Source organism: Xiphophorus maculatus, chromosome 6 (assembly GCF_002775205.1).
Source record: "Xiphophorus maculatus strain JP 163 A chromosome 6, X_maculatus-5.0-male, whole genome shotgun sequence".
Lineage (NCBI taxonomy): Eukaryota > Metazoa > Chordata > Actinopteri > Cyprinodontiformes > Poeciliidae > Xiphophorus > Xiphophorus maculatus.
Window position 1 is genome coordinate 12428379 of NC_036448.1, and position 23953 is coordinate 12452331.

The 23953-nt window shown below is 38.5% G+C and overlaps 1 protein-coding gene across 1 annotated transcript in view; it reads left to right on the forward strand.

The window, feature by feature from the left end:
- The first annotated feature begins 11722 nt into the window (after positions 1–11722).
- Positions 11723–23953, forward strand: part of LOC102227300 (myomegalin-like) — a 46910-nt gene continuing 34679 nt past the window's right edge. Inside the window, exons 1-4 of the mRNA XM_023335975.1 lie at positions 11723–11921; positions 13954–14000; positions 14104–14171; positions 18468–18578. Of these exons, the coding sequence (XP_023191743.1) occupies positions 11872–11921; positions 13954–14000; positions 14104–14171; positions 18468–18578 (276 nt within the window). The 5' untranslated portion in view covers positions 11723–11871. The remainder of the gene's footprint in view (positions 11922–13953; positions 14001–14103; positions 14172–18467; positions 18579–23953) is intronic.

Genomic DNA, 23953 nt, shown 5'->3' on the forward strand with positions numbered 1-23953 from the left:
ATGTACCACTGCAGAGGCTAAACATTCGTTACAAGGATGAAGATGGAACAGTGCTTTATGAGTCCTATGTACCGCCTTCTCGGGATGCCGTCCATCTCCCCACCTATGTCATCTATCTTCTCATAGCCGTCTTCATTGTTGTGTCCGTTCTTTATGCCATCATTGGCCACCTCATCAAAGACCTCATTCATGACTTTGCAGGTGTGTTACAGGATTTTCTGTTATTAGTTTATTGATGGCAATAGATTTTTTTTTTTTTTTTATGCATCTCCCCTTATTTTCACTTTGTTTCCAGACTGGCTGTTTGGGAAGCAGCCTGAAGAAGTGGTGGTGAACTATTGTGAGGCCAAAGATAAGTTTATGGCAGACTGGTCCCCAGAAACTTCACCTGAACTGGAGGCAATGGCTCGGGCAGAGGAGAACAAGATGGTGGACAGGGACTTCATGAAAGCACCTGCAATTTGGATCATCTCCACAGAACCTCGGAGCACCAAGAAAGGACCTCGTGTTGTTTTTGGGAAGAGATCTTAGTCATGTTGATGATATGACAAATGTGAGTGGATAGGGACATTAATTATTTATGAGACATTAATTATTTATGCGTAAATCTAAAACTATATGTCTTCATGCTGTAAGCATTCAGGTTTGATGTAGTTTAAGAGGTGGAACAATTAATTGGTCATTTGAGGACATCTTGTGGCTACTCGTAGTCATTACATCTGATTTTAAATTACAGGTATTTAGACAACTAACCAAAACAAAACAGACCCCCTATAAACAGAATTTTGAGGAAATATATTAATTTGAAACACTTTGGACCATTCTGTAACAACAAAATGTGAAGTGCTGTGAATACTTGTCACATTCACTGTAAATTACCGGAAAGGCCGTAAATAATCTTATGACAATTAAAAACATCAGCTATGAATATGAAATGTTTAGCTATTCTCAGAAGAAAATAAACAATAGTAACATTATGGTAATATTCATAATTTATTTGAATAAGCATGTATGTTGGGTAACAGGGACTAATTTTCTCCTGAGGTTCAGGATTAGAAAAATGCAAAATCTTGGATGTTTTAACATATATATGTCATTCTTTTTCATCTTAAGTATTATGTTCTTAATGATTCCTGAAAGAGGAGTATTGTAAAATTTCTTGTTATATTAATGATAATATTGATCGACTTGCGTAGCCTTACACGCTCTCCCCCTGGCGATATATATATATAATTATATATATACATATATATATATATATATATATATATATATATATAATTATATATATATATATATATATATATATATATATATATAATTATTATTAATAATAATAATAATAATAACATACATCCTTTATAAAGTGCACTATATCTTTTTGGACTGTGGGAGGAAGCCGGAGCGCCCGGAGAGAACCCACATATGGACATGGAGAACCAGAAAGCCCCATGCAGACAGAACCAGGCTGGGATTCAAACCCAGAACTTTCTTACTGCAAGGCAGCAGTGTTACCAACTGAACCACTGTGACTTTAGATTGTGGCAGGAAGCCGGAGCGCCCGGAGAGAAACCAGCAAACAGGATATTTGTTCTGCCCAAGTCTCGGAGTTAGAAATACGTCTTAATAATTTAGTTTAAAAAACTTCTACAGTATTGGTTTATCTGTATTTTATTTTGAAGGCGAATTTTGAGGTAGCAGTGCATTGTGGGTAGCAGTGGCAGTTAGGAACAGGTGTTTGCGGAGAGAAAACCTGCAGATTAAGGTACAGACTTTTACTCCTGTGTGGTAAATCTTTTCTAACACCTCCAAAAGCAATGGCTGTAAGTTCAATCTGTGTTCTGTTTGCTGCTATTTATTTATTAGAATTGATTTAGAGATCGTTTTTCAAATGTGTTTATTCCAATAATTAGCCACGTCTCAATAGTTTTTTTGCATAGTAATGATTGCTAACGTGACTGTTTCTTAACAACAGCTAAGGTTAATTCGAATTTATGTTTTCTGATATTAGAAGTTTATTCTGTGCATTTAGAGCTGCTGCACCGATTTTATCTCCGGCGTTTTCAGAAAAGACATCAATAAATAGCGCATCCTCCAGTGTCTGAACTTAAATGTTCCCCAGACAGGGCATCAGGTTTAACACACGGAAGCAGCTATGGAGCTCCAGCCAGTAAGACTGTTCCCAAAGACAAAACTGCCCCGGACGAGGTAAATCACACTGAGGATGAGGAAAGACTTTGGGTACAGTTTGTGAACTGTTCCCAAAAGAAAAACTACCCCAGACAAGGTAGCTCACTATCAGAAGAAGAGGAAAGACTTTCGGAACCATTTGTACAAAGTTCCCAAAGGAAAAACTACCCCGGACGGGGTAGCTCACTATCAGAAGAAGAGGAAAGACTTTCGGAACCGTTTGTACAAAGTTCCCAAAGGAAAAACTACCCCGGACAGGGTAGCTCACCGTCAAAAGAAGAGGAAAGACTTTCAGAACCGTTTGTACAACGTTCCCAAAGGAAAAACTACCCCGGACGGGGTAGCTCACCGTCAAAAGAAGAGGAAAGTCTTTCGGAACCGTTTGTACAAAGTTCCCAAAGGAAAAACTACCCCAGACGGGGTAGCTCACTGTCAAAAGAAGAGGAAAGACTTTCGGACCAGACTTTACTGAGTACCGAAAAGAAAAACTGATCCAGATGGTGAAGTTTTCTATGATCAGCAAAAAGATTATTCTGAGATTATATCTGCCGTAAAGACGGCAGAGGACAACCCCTGTAAACGTTTCCCAACAGATTCAGAAATCATTGGCAGTTTTTAAAGCATTCTGAACCTGTTCTGAAGAAGACATGTACAAAAGAGGGATTCATTATGAGAAGCAAACACATGAAAAGAAACACCACACTCCGCAGAAAATCCAACCTAATGGTTTCTCCTGCCACTCCCCTCAAAGACAACAAAGCTGGTTTTGGAGAGGAGCAAGAAACATTGACTTTTGTGTATAAACTATCAAAAGTTAATATTGTACTGTTATCCCTACGTGTTATATACACTATGTATGTTAACGCAGATTAACAGCAAGCCAAACTCAATTTTCATGAGCCAGGAAGCTGAGCGTCTTGCTCCTTTGTTACGGTCTTCTTACAATTTTGTACAAGTGTGGGGGAAGCTCAATGAAAGCGTTGAGTGAAACTATAAACAGAAACAGAAAATAAAATATGCATCAGCTCTAAATGCACAGAATAAACTTCTAATATCAGAAAACATAAATTCGAATTAACCTTAGTGTAACTCTTCTCGCTTTTCACAGCGCCAGTGTAGCCTTGGTTGGTTGTTGTCACCTCCACCAGAATTCTTTATTTTTCTTTTTTTTTTTTAGATGTGATCGTATAGTTTAAACAATTCCTCAAAAACACAACAAAACATTCCTATTCCATAAATCAAACAGTAAAATAACAGACAACTGCCACAGCAGTTAACAGTTAAATTCACGAAACAATTTTTTTTCCTCTAAATATATATACATTCATAAATTTACACTTTGAACCCACCTAGTGCGATATAAAATGAAACTCTCACAATGTGATTGACTGCACGCAAGTGGTCCGTCGGCTGAAAAACAAAAGACACAGTTGGCGTCGTGACTGAGCGGTCAGCCACAAACACCAACTGGCGCTGCTCTCACTCATGGGGTCATATTTTTCCAGCCCAACCACAAGAAAACTTTATAAATTATATTTGTAATTGTTAAATGATCTTACAGTATTTCATTAATTGTTGAACTAGAAAAATATGACCCTAAGTAAAAAAAAAAAAAAATGGCGAAGAGCTGTCTCTCTCGCGCCTGAAGGACCCGTTGCATGCAGTCACTCATCACACCACTAGGTGGCTCCAAACACATGGATACAAAAATCTCATTACAAACACATACACACTATTATTATTATTATTTTATTTTATTTTGGGCAAAATTCTCATACACATTCATACGCACCTTTCTCTCTGTTACACCAGCTGCTGTTAAGAAACAGTCACGTTAGCGATCATTACTATGCAAAAAAAACTATTGAGACGTGGCTAATTATTGGAATAAACACATTTGAAAAACGATCTCTAAATCAATTCTAATAAATAAATAGCACCAAACAGAACACAGATTGAACTTACAGCCATTGCTTTTGGAGGTGTTAGAAAAGATTTACCACACAGGAGTAAAAGTCTGTACCTTAATCTGCAGGTTTTCTCTCCGCAAACACCTGTTCCTAACTGCCACTGCTACCCACAATGCACTGCTACCTCAAAATTCGCCTTCAAAATAAAATACAGATAAACCAATACTGTAGAAGTTTTTTAAACTAAATTATTAAGACGTATTTCTAACTCCTAGCCTTGGGCAGAACAAATATCCTGTAAATGTGCGGCAAACTAGCGGTATTGTAGAGGGCCGCACTGGGTTAACGCGGTGAATTTCAGACTGTCCGACGCGTGTTTCAATACACTCCAAGTCGCTTTAGGTTGTTGTTGCAATCATCAATTTATTCCACTTGACTGTCATACTTCAGATTTTACATGGACTGACACATACTGACCAGGCTAAACCATACGATGTGACTAACAATAAGCGACATTACAACACGGTCAACAGAAATTATGACCACCACCGGCGCACCCGCTTCCTCATACATACAAATCAGCGCGCCAGTATGGCTCCCATTCATACCTTAGTGACAGTCACGCCCACCTCGACACACCCACCACCCAGGTGTCAAGCCGCATGCTCCTGCCACATCAGTAACTGCTCATTTCAACCATAAGGCTCTTACATTCCGGCCCCTAATTATTACAAAGATAATTATCTGAAATGTTAACACTGTAAGAGACAAGCCTAAGAAACAAATAGTCATAAATTTGCTCAGTATCAAATTTATTTTAATCTATCTTTTAGACTAAGCAATCAACTAGAGAAAAGGAAGTCACTGGTGATTAGAATGGAGAGAAAAGGTCGTTAAATGTTCAAGGTGTCTCCGCCTCCTGAAGCAAGCACAACTTGGTAATGGGTCTTTCCAGGTAGCTCGTCTTTGTCTTGATGCGAACTGACCTCACAAGTCCTCCTTTATCAGGAACAATGTTCACAACTTTACCCATTAACCAAGAGTTGCGTGGAGCAGAGTCATCCACGATGAGGACGACATCTCCTGGAAGAAGGTTCCGTCTTGTTCTTTGCCACTTCTGCCGCTCTTGTAGTTGAGGCAAGTATTCCTTTAACCAACGCTTCCAGAAGAGATCCGCCATATATTGCACCTGTCTCCATCTTCGCCGAGCGTAGACATCATTCTTGGAAAACACTCCTGGTGGTAATGAAGGCATGGTCTTTAAGAGAAGAAGATGATTTGGAGTTAGTGCTTCCAGGTCGTGGGCATCAGTAGAGGCTTTGGTTATAGGTCGACTATTGATGATAGCCTCAACTTCGCAGAAAACTGTCCGAAGACTTTCCTCATCAAGACTCTGTGTTCTCAAAACAGAATTTATCACTTTCCGAACAGATTTAATAAGACTTTCCCATGCACCTCCATGGTGTGAGCCAGTAGGAGGATTGAAAGACCATTTTATTCCTTTCTGAAGGAGAGTGTTACTGATTAGAGTTTGATTCCATCTTTCAATTTCTTTTCTTAACTCGCGTTCAGCTCCTATAAAGTTGGTTCCATTGTCAGAACGCAGCTCCAGCACTTGACCACGTCTAGCAATAAATCTTCGGAGACCATTGATGAAGGAATCAGTATCCAGTGATGACAACATCTCAAGGTGAACTGCTCTTGTTGCCATGCAGGTAAAGATGACTCCATATCGTTTCAACAGGCTCCTTCCACGCTTAATTTCAAAGGGACCAAAACAATCCACACCCACACAAGTAAATGGGGGTTTGTCTGGATACACTCGCTCCTGTGGAAGGTCTGCCATCCTTTGACTTCCTGGTGCAGCATGGAGTCGTCGACAAGTCATGCATTTTGATAGAGTCTTCCTGATTGCAACGCTGGCACCTGGGATCCAATACTTTTGACGCAGTTCCGCCAGCATATGATTACGTCCACCATGGCCTGTCTGACGATGTATATGGCGCAGTAAAATTTCGGAAATGTGAAGGTCTTTAGCCAATATAACTGGGTATTTAGCTTCAGCAGGCATAGCTGCTTTGCTTAGCCTTCCGCCAACTCTTAGTACACCACTTTCAAGAATAGGATCAAGCTTATAGAGCTGGCTTGTTTTCTTCACACCTTTATGTTTCTGTAAACTTGTCATTTCCTCTGGATATCGCTTTCTTTGACAATAGCAGATGATGGCACTCTCAGCTTTTCCAAACTCCTCCACTGATAAGGCTCCCAATGCAACCTTTTTCTTGAACACATTCATTTCTTTCTTCAATCTTTCTTGAAATTTAATATCATCAAGTTTGGAGTTTGCAAGGTCCAACTTCAGTTGTGCTCTCTTTTGAGCCAGTTTGGACAGCAATTGTTTAAACCTGAGTAGCCACCCAACCATTGTTTTCAGTTTGTCCCAAGAGGAAAATGAATGAATGAAATCCATAATTGGATCCACTTGTTCATTAGTGCATGTCGCATTAACAGAAACCAATGTCTTGACCTCTGGATCTTCTAGATCCTCCAGAGCAAAATGACTTATGTCCTCAGGATTTGCAGGCCATTTCCATACAGGGTCATGAAGAAATTTTGGTCCAGACACCCAGGTATTAGCCTTCAAAAGAGACTCCACACTTGTTCCTCTGGATGCCAAATCTGCTGGATTAATACTGGTAACAACGTACCTCCACTGTAAGGGATTTGACAAATTGAGTATCTCTCCAACTCGATTTGTCACAAAAGTCTTAAACCTCAATCTTTCATTCAAGAAGTTAGTATAGTCAGAAAGAAATTGATGATTTTTGATAAACTTCCTTCTGAGATTCAAAACACGCTGTTCAGCCAATTTCCTATTGTTGGGCATTTTCAGATCTTTGTGTCTCAGAGGTAAAGCAATGGTGTAATGTCGCTCTTCCAACTTAATTGATTCTGTAACCAGCTCCATGAATTGATTATCTTCTCTGGACCATCCAGGTTGTTCATCTTGAGAACATTCAGGAAAATCAACCTTCAATTGTTGTTGCCATAAGTTCTCAAGTCTTGACACAGAAATCCTGTTAACAGTAACAGTTGATTGTGGCTCTTTTGTGTCGACATCACAGTCTCCTCTGAGAGGTCCATTCACTGTCCATCCAAGAATCGTCCTAACTGCATAGGGGCCTCCATTTTGACTTCGGATGACATCCCATGGCTCCAGCGCTTTAGGCACATTGGTTCCAATAAGCAAATCAACTCCTGAATTGATTTCAGTTATCTTCAAATTTTTCAGATGTGGCCATCTTTCGAGGTCTTCTTGGTGGGGGATGTTGCTGTTATGAACGGGCATGCTTCTTTGTGTGAATAAGTCAGGTAATTCACAAAAGATGTCTTCATTTAGCCCAGCAATCTCCAAATCTGACACAATGTCGCTTCCAACCACCCTTTCTTGACCCATTGTCCGTAAAAGGATGCTTGTATGTCTCCCAGTGACATATAATCTGTTCATCAGTTCTTCGGTACAGAATGATGCAGAGCTTCCAGGATCTAAAAAAGCATATGTTATTATTGTCTTCTGGCTCTTTGTAGACTTCACTCTGACTGGTAAAATAGAGAGAGTACAGCCATGCTCACCGGCCCCAGTTAGACCACTGGATTGAGCAGAGATGGAGGCACTTCCACTTGTTGTCTCCACTTCCTTTGTCTTATGGACTGGACCAGTTTCCTTTTCTTTGGAGAAGACATGAAGCATGGTGGGATGTCTTAAGCTACACACTTTACAGTGATGCCGCCTTTTACAGTCTTTGCTGATGTGCCCAGTGCATAAACAGCCAAAACACACCCCATTTTCTTTCAGAAATGTCAATTTCTCCCCATGTGTCCTCCTTCCCAGTAGAGGGCATGTGTCCAAGGAATGTCCAGCTCCACAAAATAAACAACTCTTTATAACAACTGTCTCTTGTCCTTTCTTTACTTCAAGGTCAGCTGTCCTCTGCATATCTCCAACAATAGTAGCAAAACTACTTCCTTTTATCTTTAATCGCTGCTGTGATTTATAGATTCCTACATCCTTCTTTGGTCTAGATAAAGAATCTTGAATATCACCAAAAAGTGGATCACTGGCGATCTTCACTTGCCTTTCTACGAACCGAACAATGTCACTGAAAGTTACTCTTCTTTTGAACTTCTCCTGTAAATCACATACATCATTTCTCCATCTGTCCCGCAGCTTAAAGGGCAGTTTTTTGATGATTGCTTGCATATTGGCAGGGACATCCAACTCATGCATACAGCCATTGTTTTCCATCACATTGCAGCATTCCCTGAGCAGAAAGCTGTATGCTTGTAAAGCTTTTACATCCTCTGCTTGCAAAGCAGGCCATGACAAAACTTTATTCATATATGCAGCAATTATCTTCAATGAACAACCAAAATGTTCTTGAAGTAAAGATTTAGCTTTAGCATATCCAGAATCACTAGGCATATGAACACAACTTCTTACTAGGTCATGAGGCTGACCTCTAGTGTACTGCTCCAAGAAGTATAAACAATCTTTGGCACTGTGCGCCTTTGTTTCAATGCTGTGTTCAAACGCTGTCATGAATGTTTTAAATTGGAGTGGATCACCATCAAATATCGGTATGTCTCGTTTTGGCAAAAAAAATAAAGATTGTTGATTTACAAGCAAGCTTGTAATTTCATTCTGCCTTTCCAATACACTTAACAGTTGTTTATTTTCATCAACTGACAATGAATTTTTATGATGTGATGATTGTGGCTGAGTTTGATGAAACATTCGGTCTATTGGAACTTCAACTTGTGTTGTTTTTATCTTCACCTGGTCAGTAAATGTGTCTGGATTTTGTTTAACCTTTGTGTTTTTAGGTCGTGCACCCAAACAAGAATAGGACTGAAAGGTTGGAGCTTTATCATGACAGTCAGTTCCAGCTGCTGTAGGTACAAATGTATCTGCATCCACATTCAACATTTGAGATCTTTTATGTTCATGCTCAAAATATGAATTCATGCCATCAGATCTAATCTGTGCAGCACTAGTTACTTGAGAACAGACAGAGCTTTGAAACACCTTAACTTTAGCCATTGAGGCTGCAAGTTCAATCTCCAAATCCAGTTCTTCTTTCTTTTTCCTTAGCTGTTCCTCCTGCTCCTCTAAAGCATGTTTTTGTTTCAACAGCTTGTGTCGTGCCTTTAATGCAGCCATATCTGCTTCTGCTTTAACACGAGCTGAAAATGTAGAAGACACAGAGGACTTAATTCTTGATGAACGACTTCCTCTAGACCTTCTGCTGTCAACATTAGAAACACTGTCACTTGGCTTTACATCATCCTCAACATCAGCATTTTCATCACACTCTAAATGCTGAGAAACTAAAGGTGCATTAAGCTCTTTATTCACGCAGAGATCAACACTGGACAATTGAGCCTGATTTAATTCAGCTTTTTCACCCATTTGAGCTGCATTGTTGAGTTGTTCTGCACCTGAAAGCCATTTTTCAACTTCTTGTATAAATTCAGAATTATATTTACACAAGCTTGAAAACCAAGTGTTTTGTCTTTCTTGTTCTTCAGCAGGAAACAGTGGGATAACAGACTCATACAATTGTTTTGCATTTTCAAGCAATAGTTTTAAATAATCACAGTGAGACTGAACACTCTCAAGATTTCCTTCATTTTTCATAAGCTCTTTAATAATGTTTATTTCTCCTTTAATTTTATAAACCTTTGCTTTGAGATCCTTTTGAAGCTTCTCAATTTTATTTTGTAATGCTTTAACAGTTAATTTTGGTCGTCTTTTTTCATCTTTACCGCTTACAACGGAACTTGATTTGGATCCAGCTGACTCCATTTCCCGTTGTTTGATTTTAACAATTCCTCTTCAGACAAAGCGATTCAGTGTGTGTATTTGTCCATACCTCAGTTCCAGCGAACTTGATTGAGCTGCAGTGAAGGAATCTCATTCAATTAACTGATGACGCAGCGCTGCGTGCGCCATTACCGCTTCCAAACTGTTCCAAGCAGAAGCGAAGAATCCAGACTTGCCTTTCCAATGATCCGCTCATTCGATTGTCTTTCTGTTGACGATAAATGTGCGGCAAACTAGCGGTATTGTAGAGGGCCGCACTGGGTTAACGCGGTGAATTTCAGACTGTCCGACGCGTGTTTCAATACACTCCAAGTCGCTTTAGGTTGTTGTTGCAATCATCAATTTATTCCACTTGACTGTCATACTTCAGATTTTACATGGACTGACACATACTGACCAGGCTAAACCATACGATGTGACTAACAATAAGCGACATTACAACACGGTCAACAGAAATTATGACCACCACCGGCGCACCCGCTTCCTCATACATACAAATCAGCGCGCCAGTATGGCTCCCATTCATACCTTAGTGACAGTCACGCCCACCTCGACACACCCACCACCCAGGTGTCAAGCCGCATGCTCCTGCCACATCAGTAACTGCTCATTTCAACCATAAGGCTCTTACATCCTGTTTGCAGGTTTCTCTCCGGGCGCTCTGGCTTCCTGCCACAATCTAAAGTCACAGTGGCTCAGTTGGTAACACTGCTGCCTTGCAGTAAGAAAGTCCTGGGTTTGAATCCCAGCCTGGTTCTGTCTGCATGGGGTTTTCTGGTTCTCCATGTCCATATGTGGGTTCTCTCCGGGCGCTCCGGCTTCCTCCCACAGTCTAAAAAGATTTTGTGCGATTTTAATGGATGGATAATAATAATAATCATTATTAGTTTATTACCATTACAAATATTATCATTACTAATAGATATAACTATCCATCGCTCTCTCTATAATTAATATTATATAATTATTACAATATTAATATTACCATTACTAAATATAAATAAATCTATCCATCTATCAGTCGATAGATAGATAGATAGATAGATAGATAGATAGATAGATAGATAGATAGATAGATAGATAGATAGATAGATAGATAGATAGATAGATAGATAGATAGATAGATAGATAGATAGATAGATAGATAGATAGATATCTGCCAAAAAAGTAAAGCAGATTGTAGTTTCAGCTCTGTGAATATCCAGCTCAATGTCATATTTTTTAGAAAAATACAAAAGAATTGGTTTAAAATATGGATATATTGACTTAATCTGATTAACTCTAACTACTTAATCCCCTCTCTATTCCTACAAAGACTTTAGTCTAGAAAATCTTTGAAAACTCATGATACCATCTTAATAAAACTCTAGAAACATTTTTCTCTGTACAGGCATATTAGAACATGTAATGTGAACAACACACTGCAATATGACTGCGAGGATTTAAAGGACATTTTACAATCCACGAAGTTAAAACCTTTATTTGGGAATATATCCACTATTTCTTGTTATATAAAATAAAATAGCTGATGCTCTTGAACACATTGTTTCTTTGGTGGAGGCTCATCTTGTGGAAGCATATTTTCCTGGCTGGATGAACAGCAGGGGGTCTGTGTGCTGTGTTTCTTTGGGGGGTTTCTCTAACCTCCTTTTTCACACATATTCGGGGACGCGCATCCTCACACACACACACACACACACACACACACACACACACACACACACGCCCCCACACACGAGCTCACGCCCCCTCCCATGCAGCTCGCTGTGCTGTGCGGCGCCGCTGCAGATAACATGCCCCTCTGTGACCACCGGCAGCAAGGAACGACTCGGTTTGAAGGTAGCGGCTCTGCGGCATGGATGTCCGCTGACTGAAGGAGCAGCCTTTATGGATTGGAGCTCAACGTCGCCGGAGCAAATCTGGAGAAATTCAGAGAGGTGAGGCGGAGATGTGTGAGGAGAGAGGGGGAAACATATAGGAGGCGTACTCATGGGGCAATTTATTTTATTTCACCTTTTATACAAAACACAACTGACAAGCTGCGGATTAGGCTAATATGAGCGCCTCTTTGTAACAGAATAGAGCTGATTTATTCATTATCAGCCATGTTTGTCTCAGCCCATCACACAGCAGGCCATTTTCTGCTGACAATGTGAGGCTGTCTCTATCACTGCATGCTCTATAAATCAGATGCAGTTGATGATGCCGCTTTTTACATTCACAGCGGTATAGTCTTTAGTGTTTCTCAATTAGTCGATGTAATAAAACCAATACGTTAACAGGGACTACATTTGAATGTTATGTAGCAGAATTTGACCTAGTTTGCAATACTGGACAAAAATTAGGATGTAAAGGGAAAGTAGGCCAATTCTTCTTTTGGCCTTGGAACCACTTAACACAGCTGATTGGATCACATTTCTTCATGCTGTACATTCAGGTAATGATAAAGCAGAACAAAATATAGGGATCAAATGAGTCAATATAAGCATGCTGAAATAAGGAGCTGGCTCATTCTTATGATATTTTGTGCTGCAATATAGAGTCCTCCCACATGAAACACTAACTACTGGACTTTCCCGCAGATATTTTCATTTAGAAAACAGTTGTGCAGTGGCCAGCCCACAACACTTATGCTACATTTAGACCCCTTCTATTCCTTCTTGGTGAAGTTTTAAATCTTTGGCACGCAGCAGCTGTCTTTACGTTTTACGGCCCGGCAGCTGCCAGGAGAATTTACCATGCATTGAGTCAGTGTGGAGCACTGACCTTAGCAAAGTCTTCGCAAATTAGTGTGCACAAGTGCCTCTGCTGCTGCATGTTGGGGTGTGTCTGTCTGGTTAGTAGTTCTGTTTAATTGACTGTACATCCACTGCCTTGCAAAAGTTTTAATAGCCATGGAACTTTTACCACATCACAGTGAAAAATACAAATGCATTTTATTGGGATTTTAAATAGACCAACACAAAGGATGCACATTTTTGTAACAAAAGGAAAAACTAAGCAAAAACTTTTTTTTTTTTAAGAAATACACAAATTGGGTGGAGGAAAACTAACACTGCACATGACTCTGCACACAGTGGTGACAGCAGCATGCTGTTGGGATGCTCTCCTTCATCCAGGGGGAGAAAGAAGCTTGCTAGAGTTGATGGGAAGATGATTGCAAGCATTTACAGAACCATCTTGGAAGGAAAAATTGTAAAAAGCTTCAAAACATTTGAGGCGGGGGGGTCACTAGGTCTGGTGTAGTCAAAGTCCAGACTTAAATCCAAACGAGAATCTCAGGGAAGGCTTGAAAATCAATATTTACAGGCATCCTCCATCTAATCTGGCTAAAAAATGTAAATCTCTAGACATGTAAAGATTTTACAAAGTAAACGTAACTCGGGTTAACACTTTTATGCAAATATTTACCACACTTCTCAGATTCTTTTGCTTTAAGGTATTTTAAACACCATGCATCTGCTTTCTCTGCCTTACAGTATTATTATATAAATAAAATGATACAATTTATAATATTATGTCATATATAATACATTGAAAAGACTTTTGCAAGGCACTATTATCTCTATGTGTCTATCGTTCACTTCTTCTCCTATTAACTGTGGTTATGATCAGAACGTAGCCTTGATGTGAATTTCCCGTTTTGGTCTCTTAGCAGTTGGTATTTAGGATTATTTGAACTCTGACCCCGAGAGTAACCTCCCCAAACACCACATATCTCGCCTGCTGAGACTCCCCACTGAGCTTTACAACCCTAAGTTTATAAATCACATCCTGCTGTTTTAGTGAAAAGTAATTGTTGCATTTTAGTTCAGAATTCATTCTTCCTGGATACAGAATGGTCAGCTGTGAATTATTCTGTGTAATTTGCTTAATTAAGAAAATAGTGTGGATAAATAGATACTTTTTAGGTGCATGAGTGACTTTTCAGTGCGTTCCCTACTTATGTATTTATTCTTCCTCTAACAGTACTGTGGAGGGGAATTCATCATCTAAGACCACAGGTCACATGACAGGTAAACTTTTATTTAATCAGCCGTATGTAAAAAAGATAAACTTTCTAAATATAACTTTATTTTTTTGGTGATTTTTCTAATTTGACTGCTTTCTCTTGTTTAGATTTGTGTAGTGATGAAGCAGACAACTCTCCTCCTCTTCAGCCTCACACACTCAAGCAGTTTGAGCAGGTGAGACTCTTTGCTTTCCCACAGTGTTACTGTGTTTAAATGCTCTGCAAAACGTAAGTATGCTTTGCTGTACCAGCTAGATGAATGGCATCTTTGCTACTAAAAGGAGGCAATGTATAGTTAGGCCTAATTTAGCCAGAAATTATTAATATAAAAAATAAAATACAAATTCAAGTAGAGGACAGACTGAAAAGACAAAGAAAGCACGTGAAGCTCTAAGTGTTGAATGGAAAACACCCAGAACTCTATTTTAATCTTCCTTTGGGGACTCAATTAAGAATCCAGTGTCGTCTGTAACATGCCTGGGCGATGCCCAACTACATTTTAATATATTTTCAGAAGGACATCATTTTTAGTAATTGTAATTCTAATGTTATTATGAGTAAGAAGCGAGCTGCCACATTTTATTCATAAATACTCACAGATTTACTAACTGTCTTAAGTTTGTGATCTTTTTCAGTTGTTTTCTGGAGTTGACTTTACAGTAAGTCCAAAAAGTACCAAAATACTCATAAAGTTTTGCAAATTTTGTAGACATTAAAGTTTGTAACTCATCAGTCAAACCTCTTACTTTAAAAGGATTACATTATGAATCTTTGTTTTTGAAGATAATAGCATTTTGGGAATTTGCAAATTAAATAGTCTAATAGAGAATAAATGGAATAATAGATTTTACTCAGTCAACAATTTAACTGAATGTATAAAAATGGAAATGTAAGATTTTTATTTGCTTATTTATTTATGTACTGGTTAAATTTTGACAAGACAGAAAGTTATTAACTTTATCTCTGTTTTTCAGGTTTCGAGCAATAAAAAAGATTTGTGACTCTAACTATTGTTTAGAATTCACTTTATCTTTTTGTATGTTTTCCTGTTTAGGTTGAGTTCTGAAGATGAGTAAAAACAAAGATAAATAATATTTTATGTGGCCATTTAAAGTAATGTTAACCTTTGGTTGTGGTGCTTTTGGACAAAGATGTTCCAGCTTTGTCATATTTGATCAATTCATTCATTTCAGGTATAAAATAAAATGAAATGAAAATGATGTCCTTTTAATATTCTAAAATGTAATAAATAGAATACTAGATGAGCAACAAATGACATTGTGTCATCAATGTTTTACAAAACCTCCCATAAATTGCAGAAAGTGAAAAGTTTGCTCTTGTTGCTTGTAAAATAATTAAAAAGTCCAGTTTGCAAACATGTGGGGCCAATTAAATACACGTAAGCTAATCATCAGGAAGTGTGAACTCTTACAAAAAAGCAAAGTTTGAGGAATTTGCCTAATGCACATTCAAAAACAGAGAAAGAGAATGTTTTATTTTTCTGATAGGCTAATTGTTGCTCTGCATTCATACTATTTCTTCATTACAATGACAAAGTTTTTCCATACGCTGAACATATTAAAGACATTTTTCAGTCTTCCATGTGCCCAGAAGTGAATAAATACATACAATTAAAAAAGGCCTTGGCTAGCATACTAGCATGGCTAGCATATTACATTTTAAACACTAGAAAATATGTGGCTCTTAAAAAGTTTGCTAAAAGTTTGTCAGAAAGGCCCTTCCTTAAACAGTTTATTGCTTAAAGGATACAGTTTTACAACATACAATAATTTTTGCTAACACAAATGTCATATCAGATAAAGGAGGTTTCTAAACGACTATTTTATTTGATGAAAGTAAACGCTTCACAAACTACCCCTGCTCTGTGGGAAAAGCAATTGCCTCTTGAAGCTAACAACTGCTTGTTCTACCCTGGAGAGCCACAACTGTCATCAAGCATGACTGCCAGCGAGTGTTGTTAAGGTATTTTGACCCACTCTTCTTTGCTGGAGAGGTTCCAAGCATGTATGGTATGTTTAAAGAATTTCAATCAGATTTAGTTCCAAACTTTGATTAGGCCACTCCCAAAAGTACATCTTATGCTCTTCTGTTTGGAGCTGTTCAGAGGTGCTTAATGTTAGCTTTCCATCAATTACGCCCCAGACCGTCACACTACCACAGGCATGTATGATTATTGATGTGTTGTTATTTCGGGGCTCGACAATTATCAAAGCTCAGACAGGTTTTGATTTAATTCTCACACCTTTCCTTAAAATATACATGAAAACAAACAAACTGCAGGCGGAGCTGCTGAGCCGTGTTAGAAAAGGAGAGTCTCTGCATGGCTGAAGTCCACGGATGTGTCGCTCTTCCTCCTGACACACACACTTTAAAGTTTCAGAGCACACACACTCAAACTTGGGCTGTCCACTACTGATCCAGAGCTGAAGCATGTGTGTGTCTGTGTGTGTGTTGAAGAAAAGATGATGTTATTATGTGTGAATAGTTAAACCCACACACATGATGTCATCCCTAATGTCATGTGGGGACTAATCTTGGCGCCTTGCCTATCCCTGTTCTGAATTATTTAGCAAAAGGACGAAATGTGACGCTTTAATGGCCAGAACTAGAAATGAGGTAATTAATCTATTTTCATCACAACCTTATCAGACCCTTTTATTTGGGTCTGGAGACCTGCGGTTTGGTAAAAGACAAAAAAGGACACATTTCATGAAGATCCATGCTCTGTTTTTGCTCTTTACTCTCTTCGGGTTACTGATATCTCTGCGGGACAGTTCGGGATTCACTGCTCTGTGAGATTCAGGACACCTCCCTATTTATAGCCTCCTGGCTCAGAGGTCCCAGTTCTCCTGTTTCTTCTCCAGCTTCTTTATACTCACCTGTTTATCCCTGTAACAGCAGCTTCTCCAACTTTAACTCTTAGCTGATCCATCTTTGTCAGAGCCATTTTTTTGTTTTACATCAGCTGGAGATGAAGTGGTGGGAAACGTTTTAATGGTAGTTCCTCCCTGCAAGAACATCATTGATTCCTGACTAGGATGGCACCTTTCTATGTTGTTTCCCTTTTTTATTCTTAGCATTACGTGGGCTCACCACCTGAGAGGCAAAACATCTGGGGTGGGTAAGATGTTAGCCAAGCTGCTAGCATGGTAACTTTCAGTAAGATAATCTGGATTTTGGAAATATTAAATGTTGCCTTGCTGGCCGGGAAAGAAATCGAAGTTAGTGTGTGAGGTTGAGTGATACCAACTACATATAGTCAGACTGAAATCAGCTTTTGGACATCTGCTTTTGGAGCATCTCCCACTGGGAGGGGATTCTGGGACAGACCCAGAACCTACTGGAAGGATTTTATCTTCCTGCTGGTCTTGAAACAGCCCATAGTCCCCCAGAATGAGCTGAGGAGAAGAATATCAACGTTTTCTACACACATTCATAAACGTGTGTTTATGAATGGAGGAATTAAAAAATAGAGCTGTTGATGAGATCCTCTCTTTTAAGGTATTTTTATTGCAGCAAGATAAGTTATGCCATTTGGCCCTAAAGCTACCATGTGACATGAAGGGCATTGAGCATTGTATTTAACGATATAAGAATAAGTGGTGACCCTCAGCTAAAAGTGGGGTGTTCTCTCTGTAAAGCAGAACTGAAACCTAAAACCAATCACCCAGGTCGATATGATTACATATACATTGATTCTGATACAATAGATACACCTGTTAAAGTATCACTAAACTGATCGCTTCAATGAGATTTTCTTCTGACTCATTTAGCTGTGATAAACATGACTGTAAGCTTAACAGTGACTCTGATATGAACCTCTTCCTCATCCAGCCCCTGTTTGTATTTTTCACCTCGCCTTTTTAGCAGAGGGATGAGATTTCTCACTCTGTCTCAACTCCCTCTGCTTCCTCCTTCCTCCTCCCTTCTTCCCTCTCCTTCTCTTCCACTCGTCTCCCCTGGCGGTCTGGGATTCCTGGGATGTCTCCTCCTGTAAAATAAGCTCCTGTCCCATCCCCAGGCAGTCCACAGCCCACCATGGAGCTGCTGCGGCTGCATCTCTGACGGCTGTGCTGCAGAGTAGCTCTCTGCCCTGAAAACGTCCGCCAAGTGTCAAGAGTTTGAGTGTTTGTGTGCTTGTGTTTTAGTTTTAGTGAGTATCTGGTTTGGAGACAGCAGCCAGGCCTTACGGTCTGCCAGAAGCCAGGACGTCACTTTGTTAGTACTTCTCTTTTTGACAGTATGCTCTCAAGGAGACGGAGGTAGCATGTCTGTCTGTGGCGGGACTCTAACAAAAGGACAGGCCGGGACCGTTGCTGTCCTTTAACATGGACTCGTCGTTCTGCCGTGATGCAGAGACGTCCATTTGTTTCTGATCTATAACGGACATGTTGAACAGTGTCGGTGCGCTTTGACAGTCATGTCTAACGGTTACCGTACTTTATCGCAGCACCTGAATGACCTGAAGAAGGAGAACTTCAGCCTCAAGCTCCGCATCTACTTCCTGGAGGAGAGGATTCAGCAGAAGTACGAGGAGAGCAGTGAGGATGTCTACCGTACGGTGAGTAGAACAGCTGCTGCCAGGGCGTGAGCAAACATGATGGGATTTTTTTTTTTGCTTTAAGGAGGAATTTATCATCAAGCAGTTGTACCTTAATCATAGTTAGTGATTCTGATCAGATGCTGATTTATTGCCTCTGTCTGTTTGTACAGCTGTGACACTGATGTGCTTAGGTGTGGTGAACTGCGTTGTGTTTGTTTCTCATACTCCAAGCTGCTCTGTGGAAAACTAATATTTGTTAGATAGGTCTGTTAAAATAAGTTCCTGTTTCAGTTTTCTGAGCATCGCAAATACCATGATTGACCAGTTATTCAAGTGCAGCTTAGCTGGGGCTAATTTCTCAGAAATACTTACTAACTTACTTTCAAGCAGGAAATTCTCACACACATTTTCTTAATATATTTATCGTAGTTTTACCCGTTTTGCTTTTCATTGGCAGTACCCAGAAGGATTTGTCAATATGTCAAACTGCACTTCATTTCACATAGTACTTCAATGTATTTGGACATGAGGTTGTTACAGTGTAAAAATATCAAAGTTGGTATCCACCTGAGTTTTTTTGGATGATATGAAGTGTGGAATAACACAGTGCTGCCCCTCCTCTTCTTGTTGCTGAACACCTCCAGACAGCTGGTGGAATGAAAGCTCTTAAACCTTTCGGATATAAACTAAATTTCAAATTCAGCTGTTTGGTGTTAATTTGGAAAACATGAACTGTAAAGAAGTGGAAACAAAAGGAGTGTAATCCATTACTTATGTTTAGCTACCACTGTTTTTAAAACTACTTTAGGCAAGCTTTAAATGACATAATAATCAATTTGTTTGTTTTGTTTCTTAGTTTCTGTGTTAACACTGAAACTGAAAAACAAGTCTGGGTGTTGGATCATGATGTAAGCAAATAAAATGTGCTATGATTTAAATATTTGCTGCATATCCTAAATTGTCATTGCATTTTATGCAATATTAAGGCATTATTAAAGGAATAATTCAGAGAGATTGAGTTATAGGATTAAAAACAATAAATGATTGGACCTGCATTTGATGTCTTCATTTAGTATAAATCCAGATTGCTTGAAGAGATTGAAGCTAGTAACTAGTCAGGGGCCAACAGAATGGGCAATATGATGATCTTCAATTGTGAAAGATTGAGAAATGTTGATGAGCTACCAAAGCAGATTGTGAGACAGTATGTAATCAAAATTGTAGGCATTGCAGTTGTATTCACTTATTCAGATGGATACATTTTGGGGTTTTTTTGTTTGTTTTTTTTTTCAACTTAAGTCATATGAATCTAGGATGTAATGGTTACTGGATTTAACTATTACCATTTTAGCAAATTAGCATTGGTATAGTTGAAAGTATAATTACAATTGAAACCTTTATATCTCTTTAGTGAATGTGTGAGGATTTGAGTTTTTCTGTGTTTATTTAGGTTTCTGTGTTCTGTGGAGTCCCTGTGTTGTCCCGGCTACCTCTTGATTAGTTACACCTGTTCCTTATTTCCCCTGATTGACTCCCTGTCTATTTAAACCCCCCTGTGTTCCTTGTTGGTTGTTGGGTCCTTGTCTTGTTGCATCTAGTCTTTTGTCAGATGTCTCTTGTTGACCAGTTTTGAGCTTTAGCCTTCTGCTCATTCTGTGCTGCCTGGATTTTGAACTTTGTATTTCTGACAATTTCATTAAATTCATCATTCATCCTTCATTTCAACCTTGGTCCACAGTGTCTTCCTCACCACCTTCACCGCAATTTATGACAGACTGTGTATTAAAAAAAATCTGAGTTTGTTGATTGTTGACTGGGTTCATAATGTGTTCAGGCTGCAGACTCTAGTTTATTCCTGACTAATTTAATAGTAGACATACAGCGGGGTGTGTTTGTGAGAGGTATACCTGGTGGTGCTCTATGATTTCTTTTCTTTAATTGCTAGAATTTTAAGTGGAGAAATTCTGAAACAATTAAGACTCAAAACTGTCACAGACCTTTGCAGATAATGAATTATCAGGACATTAGACCCTGAGACAGGTGGATAATGAAAAAGGAACCAGATGAACTAATCAGACCTGACTTGTAAAACATCATGAATGATTTACAATATGGCAAAAATATCATGTCATAAAGTTTTGTTAACATTTTTGAAACATAGATTAATTAGTTTGTAAAATTTTATCAACTTTGTTCAAGCACAGATGACTTTTAATGCGCAAGAACCATTATGCACTGATGCCACAGGCAAAGTCCCGATCTCTAAACCTTCATGAGATAATACCATCGTATTGCCATAACAATAACGAAATTTCATCCTAATTTTTCTCAGTATTATGTGAATCGCACAAAATCAGCTCTTCGGCTTCATTTATACTTTCAAATCCCAGTCAGCTTGCACTTTTATATCTGCTTATTTTGTTTTCATGCAACTTTTGGGTGGACTTGAATATTTCCTGCTTCCAGTCTTTGACCTTTGGAATGGATATTTTTGAGATTACACAATTACTGACTCAGAAATTAGTGTAGCAATGAAAAAAAAATCCATCTATGGAATGTGTTGCTGTATTTCTAAATGTGTTTGTCTGGGTGTGTAAAATGTGCATTTACAGTAAGGTGACCCGGTCCAGCTGTTGTTTTGCTGCGCAAGCCAGCATTTAAAGCTCAGATATTTTCATTTCCTTTATTGAAAATCCTTCCCGATTCTTTGTAACTCTTCAATAAGAGCAACTTAAAGTCTGTGAGATCCATCTAAACAAGACCTAAGCCTTCTGCTGCTTATCATCCACTGTTACAACATACCAGTAGAGATTGAGTTAACGGACTCCTGCTGCACTGTTATGGGATTTTGCAATTTCTCAATCTCTGCGGCTAAAGGTCAATAAGAAAATTCAGTTTATTGAAAACTAAATCGTATTTTGCTGTGATTTTGCCCGACCTGAGTCTGTCATATCTGTGAAACTTGGCAACAAAACACGCTGCATGCGAGGTGTGTGAGTCCTGGGTACATCACGCTCCAGAATCTCTATTTATAGATCAGGCTTCAGTGCGCTGATTTATTTATCACATGTATCCTGATGAATGTCCACGAGCCAAACGTGCTATTAGCTTCCTCACCCCCCTTTACCATATCAGGCCATTTATGACCTCTGAATGTCCACATGTGGCTTAAGCAGAATGCCTAAACCTCATAAACTCAAAAACAGATTAGATTGTATTTTAACATTTCCAGTATTTGAGTGAATTGTAGTAGAAATCCACTTTGCTGTGAAAACAATAGACGTTGTCAGCTAAAAATCTGCAAATTATCGTGCCCTGTTTTCATGTAAATAAGATGTTATGACATCACAGTTTAATTAACCTGTGAAAAGTAGACTGTCATACTATTTCATAGTACCTAATTAATAAATTATCATCAGCATATTATGTGTGTTCATTGCACCCCTGCAATCAGCCATTTTTTCCCCTCGTAGTTAAAAGCAGAGCTGTTGCTGAGGGTCCTCAGGTCAGGAAGAGTGTAAATAGCAGGTGCACAGTGATGAGTATCTATATTTAGATCTGTCTTCATGATAGGAAGATATCTGTCTTCTGGTAAACTACGTTATTGACACAGAGACGGCTCTTATCTGTGTCATACTGCTCATTCATGTACCTGTAAGTACAAAATGTAAATGCTCACTGATAAACTTTGGGGGTCTAACCAGTAAAATCAGTGAACCGCTTTATATCCATTACATTTGGATAGATTTAATCTAGAGATCATTTAGACTTAACATTTAAAGACTCTTGGTTGAATATGTACTTAAATGTCAACCAACTATTAAAATTCACAGAAATTTATTAACGTCAAATCAAAAATGTCAAAATGATTTTTAGGGAAGTTGATTAATTTAACTACACAAATAGATTAGTTTCTAACTATTGAGTTTTCTATTGAGATTTAAGCTTAGATGGATCAAATTGTATAATAATGTTTAGATTATTATACAATATTTATATATTAAACAAGAGAATAAAAAAAACATCTGTATAATCAAATAACAGCTTACAAGCAACAGGATAAGAGAGTGTGTCAATAGTTTTTCAGTCCTCTGCTGGGTCCCAGTTGGTTTAGGTCTCATGACTAACAAGCAGCTTAAGCGGTTTTGTTATTTCTGTCATGATGAAATCATTCGAACATCCTGTAAGATGACTGAGAAACGTGGCGAAATGTCAGTCGGACCGACATCTTTAGTTAAAATCCAATCAGAGTGTTTAAGTCAGAATTGTTTTCAAAACAAAAGATTTAGTGTTGTTTGAATTGCTAAATTGCTAATGGTAAACATTTTGTAAAACTGATTTATGTAATCAAATTCAAACAGGCCAATTTTCCTAAATAGTATGCAGATTAGTAAGCTAATCTGCTTAACCTGTATAGTGACATGGGAGAAAGAAAACAACTCATTCCCATGGCTTGTTATAATTAAGTGAGAACGAGGGGTATTTTTCTCCTATGTCACTAATCAACAGTTTTTCAGAGATTTACTAAAGGTTTTACAATAACATATGATAGAATAAAACAAAAGCAGAAATTTCTCTGGATTGAAACTCGTATATTTCTTTACTTCTATACTTAAAAGCACCAATCAGAGTTTTATAATTTTCTCTGTTTTTCTGTTAAGGTTTGACTGATTTAATTTTAAGAATTAACAATGTTAGAATTTATTCTTCCTGATGTCAGTGGTCATTAATCCACAGGAAGACCAGAAGTGATGTCACACCATGAAAACAGGGATTAAAATCACATTTAAAATCTTAAATTGAGGACTTGCCATGTTTACCATGTTTAGCATTGCTAGCAAGAGTCTCTGTGTTTATTTCCACAGGAATGTAAACCTATGACTTAAATCACTGAAAGGCTGCCAGCATTTCCAAATCCAGCACATTCAGGGGCAGATAGAAGCTCAAAAGGAGAAAACAGAGGAGCTTTGCTGTAATGTGTTCAGAGGTGTCTGCCGCATCGAGCTATAAATCGGTTTGCTCCTTTGTCAGTTTGACAAAATGTCCACAAAACTGACATGAATTTAAATTTACGGCTAGAATTGCTTTTTTGTACCACTATAAATTGTGTATAAAAATGAACAAAATGGCAAAACTCTGAAATATCCCAGGTGCAAAATAGCGGTCTAACTACTTGTTGTAGCAGCAGAAGTACCTCTGTATAAAGAAAGCATGTCTTTCTTTTTAATGTCTATTAGAAAGAAAGACTTCAGCACCTTACTTAAACTGAAAATGGCAAAACTTTTGTCTTTTTCCTCTGTTAACAACTTTCACACCAAATAGTGGGTTGTGCTTAGATCTCCACTTAAAAATGTCTAAACTACTACAGTGCTGTTTAAAATCTGAGTAAAATT